Consider the following 16,357-nt stretch of genomic DNA (forward strand, 5'->3'; position numbering starts at 1 on the left):
CTCTGTGGGCTTCAAGATTTTTTTAAAATGACATATTAATTTGTTGAGCCAGAGAACCATAATGGATGTTTCTAGTAGCAAACAGGAGTACAAGTGTAAATGAGTGATCTTTTATTTTCTGGTTTTAGTTATTTTAGACCTGCAAACACTAGCCTGATATGGTATGCTGTCAGCTGTATATCTTTCCTATCTCCATTAAAAATAGAAATAAATTAAGAAAGCTTAGAAAGTTAGATGCTTGAAGTGGGGCAGGGATTGTGTGCATGCTATTTCAACATAGGAAATTACCATGTAAATTGAAAATAAAAATAGCCCATAGAAACTGAGGAGGTAGAATTCTGTAGAGGAAATGGATACCCTGAACAGTAAGCATAGTATTTTAAGAATGTTATGTAAACTGCAATTTAGAACAGGTGTGGGCAGATACATGTGGTGCGTATGCAATTATCAGCAAGGATGTTGTCAGCAACAACAAAATGATTTGTTTCCTATATATGTTATGAATCAGAATGCAGGAGCTGGAAGACTAGCTTCTATTCAAGGCTGCAAGCAAATTCCTGGTTGTACAATTCTTTAATTCGTTGTGTGTACTTACACCAAACCCCATGACTAAAAAAGGATCCTACAGATATGAAGTCTGCTGATATCTAGATATCTCTAGCTCTTAGAAGAAAAACCTTTGCTTGCATAAAAGAATGATTGTGGTTATTGACACAAAACCACTCCCAGACTTGCATAGAAATTTATATATTTGTTTCCTATTAACAGTGTGATAGTTGAACAGCTTCCTAAAGCATACCATCTTCATCAACGATTTTAGTACCACATAATTCATTGCCCTTCCAGCACAATAATCTCGACAGCAGTTGACCCCATTTAGTGATATTGACTTAAATCACATCCACAAATGAGCCAGATCCAAATTATATCATTTTTTCCACTCCTTACTGACACATCCAGGAGCGACCTCATGATTTATTCAAGTTATACTTCACCAACCCAATGGCAGAAGTGAAAGTATGGACACAACTTCTACTCGTCTCTATTATGGAGATAAGAGCAAAGAAGGATGGCACAATTTCAGAATGGTGTCTTTATCTGAAGAAACAATGGCTTTTCTTACAGAGTTAGAGTCTCTTTGAAGAGTTTCTCTTATCTTTCACGACCGGATGGACTTTTGACTCTTCTTCTCAGATAAACCTACAAATCTCTTCACTCTCGCTTTTCTAGTCCCTCACATTCCCTTTGCTGCTATTTGTTTAAATAAGAGCGTGGCATGGTCCATGTGAATTGGAAAGAGAAATTACTTTGTATATAAGTTTTAAAGTTAAATAGGATAATAAACTGAAGTAGTGTTGATAATGAAATGCTGGGGTCAGCTCTATATAGAGGAATTCAGAGCTCAGCGATTGGTAATTATAGAAAAAAAAAGTTGTTTTAAATAAAAGTGCTGTTCCCAAGTTTTTCCACACTTTGACTTGTTATAACACAATGTGGTTTAAGAAAAACAAAGCAATGTTTAGACAAAAGCTTGGTGTGATGCCCTGAATTGGATGCAAGAGGCAGGGTAGGCATCAGCAATGAGCAGACTTTGTGCAGTATTTTCCTCAAGGATGAAAGGAAAAACTTTACAATGCAAGAGAAGTGAAAGGACATCTAACCTTCATAACCTTGAAGAAAGCTTTGGGGACCAGAGTTAAGAATTAAAAGCAGGTTTTTGAGGTTCAGATTTAGTTCAGAAACCCGAATGGCCTTCTATAACAATGGCTTCATGAAAGTGATAGTCTTAAGAAAATACAATAGAAACATTATAAACAAATATAAATCTGAGTTAATTAACGGTTATAAATGCTGATATATTACTCTGCAGCAATGCAACACATCAGCATTTATAACTGCTGATTATAACTTAGTCCAAGGAGAAACATTCAAACCAAGAAACCTCAAACTATTGTTTAAAAAAACAAACCTTAATGCATGTGTTTGAATTTTAATAGTGACCTTCCATTTGATTCAGATTCACTATTCACTAATTTTAATAGTAATATTTTGAACAGAAAACAAGTCTTGCTAGTTTCAACATTCATTGTCTTTGAGCAGTTCCTGAAATGTTTAAATGGTATTTCAGAAGATGCCTCTCCTGTTAGATGTTATTTGAAGAGTAACTAGGAGGCAATAATGACTTGTTAAGAAAACATCAGAATTTGACAAAAGATTGTTTAATGAGGTATTCAGCAGGGTAGTAAAAAGTTGTATATTTTATTTTTTGTTTGTAAAAAAAAATTTACACATGCAGACTAAAACCAGTGTAAGAAAGTACCCACCATTATCTTAAACAAATAACTATACTTAAATAGAAATGTCTGCAATGTTTGTATAAAAATAAGATACATTTGTACAGAAACAGATCTCCAGTTTTCATATTGATACCACAATCCTAAACACATACAATTTAACCTGATTATTGTTTCAAATTAGATGATACTGCTAAGGTATTTTATGTGCAAACATTCAACATTTTTTTGAACGTGTCTTACATTCTTGGACATACTGGGCTTCAAATTTAAATCCTAATTGACTTCAAGTTTCAAAGAGTCCCAATACCTTGTATAACATCCAAACAAAGGTAATAAGCAATGCACCCACATTCAGCGCCTGTGCCTGCTGTGTCCTGATCGACCAGCACCATGGTGCTTGCTTTTATGTGATCTCTCAAACGAACGAGACCTTTCTCGCCTTTCTCTGTGGTGTCCTCGCTCGTGCCTGTGTTTCTTAACGAGGTCTGAATGGTCCCTAGATTTGCTCTGAGAACGTGAACGAGACTTTTTCCGCTTGTGACTGTGTCTGTTTACTCCTTTCAGTTCTTCTCTGCTGTGCTTTGGTTTTAGATGGGGTGATCCGTGATTATGGTGTCTTCGAGGGCTGCCACTGTGACTACGTGATCTGCTTCTGGATCTTGAGCTGTAGGTTCCCGAGAGACTCCGTCTATTGTTGTAACTGAAAACACAACATTATGGCCTTTCAGCTTGTTATGCAAAATACAGCACTGGATTAACATTTTGTTAAACATTTATCGTTTACGTTTCTGAAATTACTTCTACCAGGCTACTCCCGCTATGTTTGTTTGCAAAACAATTACAACAAAATAGAAAATTAGGAAGTCCAGTCTGCAATAGTTTGATATGCAAAACTACTGAATACTATTATGCTATCATTTAAGGGACAATCCCACTGCTACAGAGGATCCTAGAAGAATATTGTGTATTTCATGTAATATTTCTTTTTAGGGAACTCAATTCAGCTTTCAAGCCTGCAGTGAAACTTCATGAGGGTGTAGGAGATCAAAAAGTAAGCTAATTTGCAGCAAAATATATTTGAACAACTTCAGTTACCTAGGAAAAGGGGCACTGCTGGCAGGGTGCCTGAATTAGCATGGCACAGCTTTTTAGGCTTATATACTGCCCCATAGTCTTTACAGCATTCTCTGGACAGTCCATAATATACAAGTGCTGATATACTGCTAATGCACAAGTATACTGCTTGCATACTGTTCCCAACAATCTGGATTGCCATGTTACTGATCTTTGAAGGATAGACGGCTGAATCAACCAGTAGGGATCGAACTCAAGGCTGTGTGTGGGAAGAGTTTGCCTGCAATTCTGAACTTTAATAATTGCACCACCAGGGTTCTTAAGTAGAAAAGAAAGGTACCAGGGAAATTGGGATTGGGCGTACTGGTGAAGCTACTGGCACTGGCAAGGAGGGGAAATGGAAAGCACTGGAAAAATTGATGATTGCACTAAGGTATAGGGCACACAGATGAATGGGGAAAATGTGTGAGATACACCTGCCCTGCCCTATTTGTCTGCGGTGATACCTTCAGATAGTAGATTTCTTTTATCTGAAACCCAAATTGTGCTGGATTTTAGATCTCAGCTGCAACCCTCCTGGGATACTTCAGTTGAAATTACAAAACACTGATCTGTTGATTTGCAGGACCAAAGTCAGAATAACATTCCCTAATTGTTCTCAAAGCATTCACAACATGAATTACACTGTTAATCTTCCTGAAGTATTATGCAGTAAAATAAAAGTAATTTTAAATAAAATCGTAAGATATGAAGTAATAATTTAAAAAAAAACTTACTGTCTCCTTGGAGAGTGAGACCTGGATCGTGATTTTGTTCTTGACTTTGATCGGCTACCACTTCTACTGCTTCTGCTTCGCTTGCTCTCTTTTCTCATTCTGGTAAGGGGGAAAAAGGAATTACTACATAGGCTGTAACAATTAAGTTGCTTTAAATGAGTTAGCATGGGACCAAACTTATTATAAGACTGTTACTTCTAGGTATGAGGAAAATAATTTGTGCTGAAATCATTCATTAGAGCAGAGAACAGCTGGTTTTGAGAAGTTCATGCCGTAACCTAAGCCTAAGTTTCAACTAGTTCTGTCCATGTATGTAATGGAAAAAAGGTTGTTTTGTTTCTGTTACAACCCCAAATAGTTTTTCTAGATAGGGGAGGTAGAAAAAAGCTAAGGATGTTGGAGGCCAAACAGAAGGGAGGAAAAATCTGACAGGACGAGCAGCAGGGCATGATGTAGGGATATGCCATGCCAGAATCTGTTGGAGGAAAACAGCAGAGACAACCAGACTACTTGTCTAAAGTAAGATTCTGGAATCATTCAGAATTTTGTTCTCTATATTTAATAACAACACTCAATACTTTATCACAAATGAACAGTTGGACAGAACTTGTGAAATGGAATGATTTGTCCCAGCTTTGGAAAAAAATGTATTTCTGTTTTGTGCAAACTTCATCACTTACCCGTTATAAGGACTTTTGGAAACCATCTGCCTGTCTTCTGGTTCTTTTTTGATAGTTTTTGCATTAATACACACTGGAGATTTTTCTTCTGTTTTTATTTCTCTTGGAGATGCTAAGAAATAAAATAATCCAAGGTAAATATCCCTTTTCTGTAACCAGTAACTAGATTCTAATTATCTGCTACCATTAAGTTTGATTTTTCCTGGTTTAAAACACTAGCCTCTAGCTTTTATCTTACCCCTTAAACAATATGACTAGCTTTCCCTTTCTGAAAATTTAAAATCAGTAGCTTAGTAGCCTCTGCCAAACAATTTGGATTCCTATTATTTGAAATAAATGTCAGTGTTTTCAAGGTAACACATGAACCTGTTGAATTTTCAGTATTTTTTTTCATAATTTTTATTAAAAATGCGGTCTATTTTCCACATAAACCCTGAAAACTAGATAAAATGAAGCCAATTAAACATGAGCCAAGAACAGTATTCCTATTCCTTTATTTAAGAAAACTGCTCAAAGTATATATATCCCTCTCTCTGCGACAAAAGTATGTGAACCTCTAGGATTGTCAGTTCATTTGAAGCAGAAATTAGAGCCGGGTGTTTCACTCAATGGAATAAATCAAGTATGGGAGTATATAATGGCTTGAATAGGTTATCAATCTATTTCTAAAGAGTTCAGACTCCATCAATCCACTGTGAGGCAGATTGTCTTCAAATTCAAAACCATTGTTAACTTCCTCAAGAATGGTTGACTAACCAAGATCACAACAAAAGCAAGGCATGTAATACTCCAGGAGAACTCAAAATAATTCTGGACTGACATCTAAAGAGCTAAAGGCCTCTCTTGAATTGGCAAATGTCACAAGAGAACCATTAGGAAAATTCTGAATAACAATGACGTGCATGGCATAGATGTAAGACGCTGGCTATTTACAATTTGTGAAAGCTCATATGGAAAAGGCTACTGAAAAAATGTTCTGTGGAGGGGTGAGACCAAAACAGAACTTTTTGTCTTGAATGAAAAGCATTCATAGTGAATCCTATTATCATATTCAATAGGTTTCAGAACATACTTAATTACCAAATTAGGTACCGTGACAAAAGCCTATTACATTATTTTGCTTGATCATTACAATAGCTTTGGAAGCAATATATAATTAAAAAGCATAAAATCTGGAGCCGATTGTGGCTGCACATAGTCAAAATGGCAACCACTAGTAAATAAAACTTACAGGGCTTGGAAGCAGGTGAAAAGCCTCCCAATGTTGAAAGAGCTGGAGTTCCATCTGGATTTAATCCTTTGGCCTTTAATTTAGCTTCCTGTAGAGCCATTTTTCTTTTTTCTACTTCCTTATCAAGCAATTCATAATTAGGCTATAAAACATAATGAGTCTAAGTCAGTTCATACCAAAATGGATACATAGATCAACTCATTAGTTAGATATTATTATTACGGTGACCTGAGTTCCTCAATGGCAAGAGTTAGATTGTTAAGATTTTATTAAATTATATTCCCCAAATATAAAATATTTTGATTTATAAAGACCTTTGGATATCTCTTGCTTGTTCTGTTGAGAAAAAAAATGACCATATACTCATGGAAGAATGCATGTGTTCCAGATTCTAATTGTTGGCTTAACATCTGTCAACTCCCAGACTTTGAATCATATGTGTACTAAGGCTGGACAATGTAATTCCGTATGGACTAGGTATAATTCATATTATTTGCTCTTGTGTTTATTTTGTTCCTGTTTCTTAAAGAATTATTATTATTTTTTTGGTTTTTCTTCTTCTCCAGGTGATTTAGTACATTTTTACTTTGTTTCAGTATAAAGCTTTTCAACATAGTAAATTAGGTGTTTTTTTTAAAAAAAAACTAGTCTTTTCTACAATAGTAGATTCACTATTACTACTTTACTTTTCTTGAAATTATCCCCAAGTCTCCATGAATGCTGACTGATGGGATTGTGACAAGGTATAAATATAATAAACGAATAGTCAACTGGAATTCATACATTATGGGAAATAGCTACACTGTAATACTTGTAATACCATTTGTATATAGAATATTACCTTTTTCCTAGTGTAAAGCTTAAGTGTTTTTAAACATATCTCCTGAATGTCTTCTTCAGTAGTTCCAAAAAGTAAAAACCAATGAGGACGATTAGGTAAAGGAATCTAGAAGACAAAATATTACCCAAAAGATTGCAAATCTATTTTTTCCAAGACAGTATATTCCATAGATCTGAAGTCTGAGGACCCAACCAACTTCTCAAAATGTAGGCTCTTTTAGAATGGTATCTCCTGACATTAACTTCCAGGCAAGTTCATACTGAAAATCTGTTCATGAAATCTTTTCAATATTTATTTTTAATTTATTAAATGAATTTATACAGCCGCCCAACTTAAGTCGTGGCAACTCTGAGTGGTTTATAGGAATAAAACCTCAAATACAAAATCCAATATACCCATACATTCAACAACATTTAAACAAGCCATTTGATGGGCTCCATATCAACCTAGGATCTCTAGGCCCACTGGCAAAATTATGTCTTCAGGGCCTTTTGGAGGAGGATCAGGATGGAGGCCAGCCTTATCACTGCTGGGGTGAGGTTCCATAGGGAGAGAGCTGCCCCAAAAGAAGCCCTTCTTCCTGATCTTACTAGGATTTCCTTGATGAAGGGGATCCATAAAATACCCACCCTTGCTAATCTGATGTAACTGGGAAAAAAACAGTCCTTCAATAACCTGGTCCCAAAGCCATATAGGGCTTTAAAGGCGATAACTAGTGCCTTAAATGGAACTCAGGAACAAATCAGCAACCAACGCAGCTCCCACAAGAGAAGTGATACATATGCAAATCTAGACTTACACACAATCATGCAGACTGCAGTATTTTGAACCAACTGAAGCTTGTAGATACATTTCAAGGGACCCTCATTTGTATGTGATTCCAATTCCTTTGGGATTGGATTCCAATTGGTTAATCCCCATTATGATTCACAGAATCAGCATGAAAAATTGAAAATATACAAAAGCTATGAGCAGAGGAAAAAAACAAATACTTACTTGAAGAGCTCTAGCAGCAAGATAGATGCAAGCACAAGCTATTGTTTCTGGTTGAAATCGAACAAATACATTGGTTCGAAGAGTGTCATTCATGTAATTCCTGAAAAATATAAACCTCAATGTGTTTCCTGTTTAAGAGATACCATGAAACCAAGCAAAGAAAGTTGGAGACTCAATCTACTTTATTGTTTTTTCTTTTATTTCAGTAATTTAGGTTCTCATTTGTCAAAGAATCTGCCATAAAGACAAAATGCCTCAAAGCCCCTGGACCACGTAACACACAGGCTCTTTTTATCTCTCTAGAACCCCATGAAAGTACAAGCTGAGTTTTGAGTTCAGTCTTTACTATTATGTGGTGCACCTCAAAGACTTAACAAAACTTTATGCAATTGTTTTTAGTATTCTTGGAAGTGTCCATCAACTAAACTTTAGCTCCAAAAATATTAAATCACGCGACCATTTCTTTTTTAAAAAAAATAACTGAATTGTTACTGATCTGTTAATTTCATACAGATTAACATGATCTACAGCAATTTGTAGCCATCAAAAAATAAACTTATTACACTACACTACAAAAACAATGTACATCCCATTATATTGAAGGGATTGATACAAGCATGTGATTTAGTCTCCTATGGTTATCAACCAGATTCAATTTAGCATTCTGTATTTTAAAAAAATAATTAAAATATTTACAATTACTTTTAGACCATTTATGAGGCCAGAAATAGATGTGAATGACAGCTGTACACATATTTCTATAGGTACAATATAAAATTGCAGGTTAACAATTTAAACATTTCTTACAATGCAATATAGTCACTGCTAAACTACAACTAAGTAATGAAGTATTTTTCTAAAACTAGCAGGTAATCTCCAAACATGCGTACAGCCCTATTGTGAATTTTCTGTGTGGAAAGCTTCACTCATCAATATGTCTATAAATGAGACATGTGCTAGCTTTTGGCATGCACAGAGGAAAATAATCCCCCAATTAGGCAACCTCCCCCCCCAAATAAATAGATACTTGGAGGATAGAATTAAAGCTTATCTGATTTACCCTAATAGGTAATGTCATAAGCACATTAACTAGGACAACAAGTATACATTTCATGATTATGTATATTGAATAGGTAGTTCTAGAATCAAATATACAAATCCTTTTGACACCCCGACAGAACTAGAAGATGCTGCCCGCTGGATATGGACCACTTCAGTAAATCTCGGCTGAGAGCTTGCACTGGATTGACTGGAGAGAGAGGCAGCCAATCAGGCCATCCTCAGATCATGAGCTGTGGTGCAGAGGGCAGAGTTCTATGACTTACCATCAGGGACTACCCTTTAATTAAAGAGTAGAAAAAAGAAAAAAGTTAAATTGAGTTCTCCAAGGAAATGCATTATGAAAGCCATGAAAATAGTAAGCAGAAAACAAGCAGCAGCACATTCCACAAGATTTTGCTTTGTTTTTTTGGTTTTTTAACTTACAGTTCATTACTTGGTATTTGGACATCGAGCTTGTTTTTTTTTCTGCTACTATTTTTCTGGCTAAGAAAGATAAAACAAGAAGGAAATAACTTACCAGGCTGTCTGGACGAGTGTTTGATTACGCTCACATTCTAAGACTTGCAAGTACATAACAATGATCTGAGGGATGAAAAACAAACAAGCAAATTAACACATTTTATTCCAATCTCACTTTGAACATAAATCAATCATAATTAGATTTTAAAGTTTTCTAGCAGCTTCTGAAAAATCAAAAGCACCCTTTCTACTGATTGCAAGTGTTATTTTTTAAAGTGTTTCTGAAGAAGGCATATATGTTTATCCTATAGTAGTGCAAATTAAAAAAAATCTTTACCTTCTCCATAATTATACAAAGCATTTAATACTGGAAAGCAAACACTTTAGAAGACTCACCTTATGTGGATGCTTGACATGAACACAAAATCCCAATTCCTTCAGCACCCTCCTTTCTGCTTTGATTACTTGATTTTTGGTGTTTATGTAGTTCTGATCAAGTATCAATGGGCTTGGAGTCCTACAGTTTGTAAGAGATAGAGTCAAAACGCTTTTCTATATCGAAGACAGCAGCTTCTCTGTTTTCCCTTTCCAACCAACTAATGGCAACAGAAACCAGATTTTGAACTCCTGCAAACAAGTTTAAGCTTTAATCTTGTGCTGTCCAAGTTAACTAACAGTCATTACCTAAAACTTTATTTATCTGTAAATATTTCAAATGAGACATTTGAAAGACACTTCATTAAAAAGACAGTTGAGCTACAAGACAAGAGTCCCAACAGTTTCTCAGGGAAAATTTTCATTATCTGAAAAGGAACGTACTAGTATATACAACATTTAAATTTTCGCCGCCAGTTTCAACTCTGTAAAATAAATCTGTTATACACAGGTAAGTAAATGAAAGCCTTTAATATTTTTCCCCTGCTGTTCATAGTGAAGAAATATGTGTATGTTTCTGTATGTATGTATGTATACAAAGACACAGAGACATGCACACAATTTCTTCCATTATAAAATCATCAAAAAAAAAGTGAATGTTAGAATATTTTGGACATGATGCGACACCCCAAAAAATATGGCATACTGTACTTCACTTAATCCTCTCCAAGGAAAGATTGAAGGCAAATGAGGTCCAGGCAGAAGAACATCATGGTTTCAAAATCTAAGGGACTGGTTTGGACAAAACTCAACAGCACTTTTTCATGCGGCTGTTGATAAAAATAGGATCACCAACATGATTGCCAACATCCGATGATGGATATGGCACAAGAAAAAGTTTAAAAAGCAATGACAAATAAGAAATAATATTAATTTCTATATTTCTACATTTTGAGGACAGTCTATGATTTTGGTTTATTCTCACTTTTTAACAAGCTAAAAAAATGAGAAAAGAAATATTTAAACATTGTCCATAGCATTGAAGTATATATTGTATATAATGTACAAAACAAAACGTTTAGCTTATTATGCAACTTTGCATATCACTACAATTTTTCTTACTGTTTCTCTATTTGACATTTAGATGGTCAGAGAAATATACTTTCACATCTTAGAACGTTAGGCATTCTGCTTTACTTTAATTATAGAACATTTCATATTTCACAAAAAGCTTGAGGAAAATATATTTTCTCCACTGAACTATAAAAAAATACGCACCATTGGCTCAGAAAGTGTGTCAACCTCTTACCTTTGTTACCTGCTAATAGCATAATATTCTGAACGTTACCCATTTTTAACTGGACAGAGAGAAAAGCAAATAGTACTCCTACTTTAATTAGTTATGCAGAGCCAATTGACATCATATATATCAGATTAAATTCCTATAAATACTGTTTGATTCAAATCCCATTCAAGGTAGTTTAAAGATACAGGACATCTGAAAAATAAAAAATATGGAGAAGTATACATGTCTATGTTTCAATTAACTTGTTGATGTGCAACTTAAACAGGTAAATGTTATTATGGTGCCTGCAGCTATTTGTCCTAGGACATTTTTTTAGCAAAATCTTTCTCCAAATTTGTATTATTTTTTGAGGTATTCAATTTTATACTTAAACTATTTAACTCCTAAAAATGCATGTATTTTCCCAATTTTATTGAGCTGCTTCTTACATAAACATGCATTTTTATAACCTCAATTAAATTTCAAACTGTATTTTGACCTAAAATTATGTAGTCTGTTTTTAAGGTAAACAATAAAGCTTTCCAAAAATTATAGAAATATCAAGAACCTTATCTGTAATAAGATTTAAAATCCCTATTTGGGTAGCACTTGGAAATTGACCATATTCCTTAAGCAAAACCCATTAGTGAATTTCACTTATAAAATAAGAAGTTTGTAATTATTGTTATGAGAAAGTTCTGATAAGGAGCACAAAACTAGTGTGCAATTGAACAAATCCAGAATATTCCACTCATCCTTTGAAACATGGCAAAATAATACCTCTAGCATGGCATGGAGGGAAATAGAATATCCTAGAGGGTTTTAAGATAAATTTGTACATCATAAGGTACTACTAGGATGTGGAATGTATTTCAAGATTAAAAGACACAATAATTTAATATTTAATTTAATTAATTAATTTTTGATTACTTTAATTAAATAATTACTACCTAGAAATTTTAATAGAAATACTTTTTATATTTCCTTTCTCTAAATAGATTAATTCATCAGATTATAAAAGGCAAGATAATTTTTACATATTTATATCTGAGAAATATGTTAATTGAATAATGAGAACAGTTAAAGCACTCATTTTAGAGGAATATATGAAATGAAACAATTGCTCAACTGCTTCCAATATTATTCTGGCATTGGAATACAAATGATGTACCCAACTGTAATACATTTAACCAATTCAGAAGATAAATTAAATGCATTTCACTGGAAGCAAACTGCAAAACTGGATTATCTTGAAAGTAAATACAAAGGACAGCCTGCAAGTCTGTTAAGTATCTAATTATCTGTGTAAAACTCTAAAGAATTATTTACAATTTGAAATATTGTCCTGAACATACAACTAGGGATCCAATTATTAACTCAATATCTCTTTCTCAATCTAAAATTATGTGCCATACTTAATTTTAAATTTGTATGTCTGTGTGTATACACACAGAGACAGGTACATGCCCAAAGGAATACCTTTTCGCTTGCTTGCATTTGTTGTGTAACTGAGCCTTAAGAAAAACACACACACACTTTAATCAAATTTTTATACCCTCCCTCCCCACCATAAAGAGACTGTGCTACAATTTTAACTTAGTGCTTGCTCTGATGAGAACTGTGTGACTGCTTACAATTACAAGCAGGATATGTAGCAATAAAATTTAGGCTTAAAATACTGCCCCATAGTGCTTTACATAACTTTCTGGGCAGTTTACAATCTAAAAGCATTATTTGTATATTGCCCCAACAATACGGTCCTCATTTTAACCGACCTCGGAAGGAATCAACCGTGAGCCCTGTCAGGATTGATCTCCAGGCTGTTGGCAGTTTACCTGCAAAATTGCACTTTAATCACTACACCACCAGGATTTTGTTTATGTTTATAGATTTACAGAAATAAACCCTAAGGTCAATGAGGGGCATTTAGGACCAAATTATATAAAGACAGATACTTAGCTTTTTTGTCTATTTGTATGTTAGCAAGTCTCCCATTCTTGATATGTCTAAATATCTGTTTTATATTTCTTCCTGCTAAATATCACCTATATACATGTATACAGATTTAGCATTTCAAGGAATTTGGCTTCTCACATCTTAGCCTTCTTTATGTCCCATTTTATGTATTGTTGATAAAGCACAGAAAAGAAAGTAGAATCCATATGCTATAAATTTCAGGAAAGTCACATTCTTAAATCAGAGATGTCTTTTTTGGAATAGTTCTGGTTTGATTAAAAAACGTGGAACTCTCAATACATTTTTTGCATTTAATTTGTTAGAATAAATGCAAATATTGAAATTATGCAACATACCCATATTTTATTCTGTAAACTAAACCATTCATATCTATTATAACAGCACCTTCCAAGGTGCTCATGCAATATTTTAATACCACGTAAGTGATGTGACTGGATTTTCATATGCAAAACATGTATTTTTTCATTTGCTAAGCATGCATATTTACTTTTACTTTACAAATGCACCTTTTATTCTTCCAAAATCAAAAAGAATCTTATTCCAAATGAAACAAAGAAAGTACACATTTCGCAGTATCACTGAAAACTTATGCTAATTATATTCTTAAAGATTAACTTCCACATTCAATTGATTTGTTTCATAAAGGAAAATACTTGCATTTCAAAATAATCTGTAGAAAAATATCATTCAATAAAAAGCTACACACGGAGAGTAGTCCATTGCACATAGAAACACTGTTGTAAAGGTGAAAAATTCACCTAGGATCCTCAAATTCAGCAGAATAAATTATTATGAAATAAAGTTATTCAGCACAACAGATAAGATTTGTAGTTAAAATTCACACATACACACACACTTTACTAGTTTCCAAAAACCTGGACAGCAAAGATAAAAGCTTAACCCAAGATACAGGAGTTCTTCCAAATTGTTCACCAATGGCCAACCTGTCAGTCCCCGGTTCCAGTGACCTATTCTGAGAGCACTGGCTTCTCCTTGGGGATTTTCCATACGTCACTCACTGTTGCCATGACGACAGCTTCATCTCTATGAACCACTCCACATCACCCAGGCTTTGGTAAATGTAGCTGGTCGCTGTATAGTCGGTTGCAAGGGAAAAAAGAGCTAAAGTTAATAACGTGTACAACTGATTTGTTTGTAAAATTGTAACACGCACAGAAATATACTTACATCCTGTTAAAAAAAAAATGAACCTGCATGCCAAATTTTAAGTTTCCATAACCAGATTTGTTGCAGAATTTTCAAAGAATATTTAAATTAGATTAATTAATTAGAAATGTAAATGAAGTATAGTTTCCCGATACAACACTGACACCTAAAGCAGTATGCCAATGTCTGGAATGTTAGTTTATAAGCTTTAAAAAATAATTAAAATATATACAAATTGTTAAATCAGAACCTAGATAAAATAAATACTCGACTCACTGGCTATGATATATTTGCTTCACTTGAAATCAAAAGATAGCTCAAAGTGCCCTTTCTGCATTTGCACTCAAAATGAAATTTTCATTGTTTATTTTAAGAAAACACTTGGAAAGTAAATAAGCAAGATTAAGCCAATGTATTTTGCCAATATAGGCAATGAATATTTTTTATTCAGCATAAATACCTAAATATATCACAAACATTTATGTTAGAATGGCCCATTATCCTATAACATACTTCTTGGGAACTTCACTAAATTTCAAGAAATCACTGAAATCATCTTTATCACTTACTAAATTCACTCAGACAAAATTTATGGATTAAAACAAGGAAACAATCTAGAAACTATAAAGTATTTCTTTAAAGATTTCCTAAGCTTTTATTTTTTAAAAGCTCCCTAGTTCAAAGCTTATTTTGTATTAAAAACTGAGCAGTTCCACAACAAAACAGTTCTAAATCAATCACTAAAGCATGCAAAAGCATGATGAGCAACAGGTGTGGTTCATGTTCCTAAGTCCAGATGGCTTTCAGGCTTCATTTGCCTATGATACTATTAAAACAGGTATCTGCTCTACATCAAACTTCTGTCAACTGTCGAAACCAATAATACTAATGTCAATTTGAAAACAATTAAATGTAGATATTCCAAAGTACTATTTTAGATAAAATATATTAGCTTCTACCAATGACTCTATCAATACTTTAACTGGAATTCAGATTTAGTAAGTCACCATAACAAAGTCTGATGCAACATAAAATAAACAACAAAACAAGTACCAACTTAATGCCTTAAGATTTCCAATTTCTCAATTAGTTATTAAACACGTTAGACCTCTAACCTTACTTACAAAGGAGTAAACCAGCTAAATAAACTATAATCTCCACACCATTTTAAAAAACCGTACATTAACAATTCAAAGATCCCTCAACCTACTAAAGTAACCCTGTGTAACTGAAACCTCCACAAGTTTGAGACTACACTGTGTGAGAGAGTACAAGTAAACAAAATACACAGGTATGTTTCAGGTAATAAAAAGTGGAGCTGGCCTTACCTTTTTATTCTTAGTTGGCGTAAGTGATGGAAAACATTGATCACATCTCTTATCCGACGGGGAGCTTCTTCAATTTTGGAAGCAAGATTAATGCAGGCCATAGCCACAATCTGGAAAAAAAAAAGCCCATTTTTCTGTGAAAACGGCCCTTGAACCTGACTCTCTATATATATATATATATATATATATATATATATATATATATATATATATATATATATATATATATATATATATATAATATATATATATATATATATATATATATATATATATATATATTACTGCAAAGCACAAAATCATTCCAAAACATCTCCCCCTTCCCACCAAATCCATCCAGCTTTACCTTTCCCTCACGCCCCTAGAACTCACCTCGAAACTGTGCTTGACGAAGGACTTGGAGTAGAAGAAACGATGGAACAGCACCTGCCCGGTCGCCATCGCCACCTGCGAAGACAATCCCCAGACGGGGAGGAGAGAAAGATCAGCCATCTCAGTCGCCCGGAGAAAGGCGCATGCGCAGGAGCGGCTGCGCTTAAACTCCCCCCCTTCCTTCTTCCCGGAAGCGGCGACAGAGCTGGGCCTGTCAAGCAGGCCGAGGTCGCGAAGCCGCCGCCATTTTGCGTCAAGCGCCCGTTTCCTCCCCCCCCCCTTTTTTCCTTCTCCTTCGTCTCCGCCACAGCGGGGCCTTTCTAACGCCCGCGAACCTCCCGACTTTACTAAACCCTCCGTTCTCCCGTTGGAAAAGTGGAACGGCCGGGACTTCGGTGAGGCTGAGACCAGGCCTTCCCGTCCGTTAGCTGTCCGCC

General features: G+C 34.6%; 1 protein-coding gene across 1 annotated transcript in view; it reads right to left on the reverse strand.

The window, feature by feature from the left end:
• Window positions 1-2,203: 2,203 nt before the first annotated feature.
• Window positions 2,204-16,357, reverse strand: part of CCNL1 (cyclin L1) — a 14,649-nt gene continuing 495 nt past the window's right edge. The window contains exons 2-11 of the mRNA XM_087965235.1: window positions 15,921-15,995; window positions 15,549-15,658; window positions 9,813-9,933; window positions 9,475-9,539; window positions 7,896-7,995; window positions 6,900-7,004; window positions 6,059-6,200; window positions 4,828-4,939; window positions 4,148-4,246; window positions 2,204-2,997 (exon numbers count right to left, since the gene is read on the reverse strand). Coding sequence (XP_087821361.1) covers window positions 2,649-2,997; window positions 4,148-4,246; window positions 4,828-4,939; window positions 6,059-6,200; window positions 6,900-7,004; window positions 7,896-7,995; window positions 9,475-9,539; window positions 9,813-9,933; window positions 15,549-15,658; window positions 15,921-15,995 — 1,278 coding nt within the window. The 3' untranslated portion in view covers window positions 2,204-2,648. The remainder of the gene's footprint in view (window positions 2,998-4,147; window positions 4,247-4,827; window positions 4,940-6,058; window positions 6,201-6,899; window positions 7,005-7,895; window positions 7,996-9,474; window positions 9,540-9,812; window positions 9,934-15,548; window positions 15,659-15,920; window positions 15,996-16,357) is intronic.

Source organism: Notechis scutatus, chromosome 4 (assembly GCF_049901735.1).
Source record: "Notechis scutatus isolate UNSWTSFEM ecotype Mainland chromosome 4, rNotScu1.2, whole genome shotgun sequence".
In the NCBI taxonomy this organism is placed as follows: domain Eukaryota; kingdom Metazoa; phylum Chordata; class Lepidosauria; order Squamata; family Elapidae; genus Notechis; species Notechis scutatus.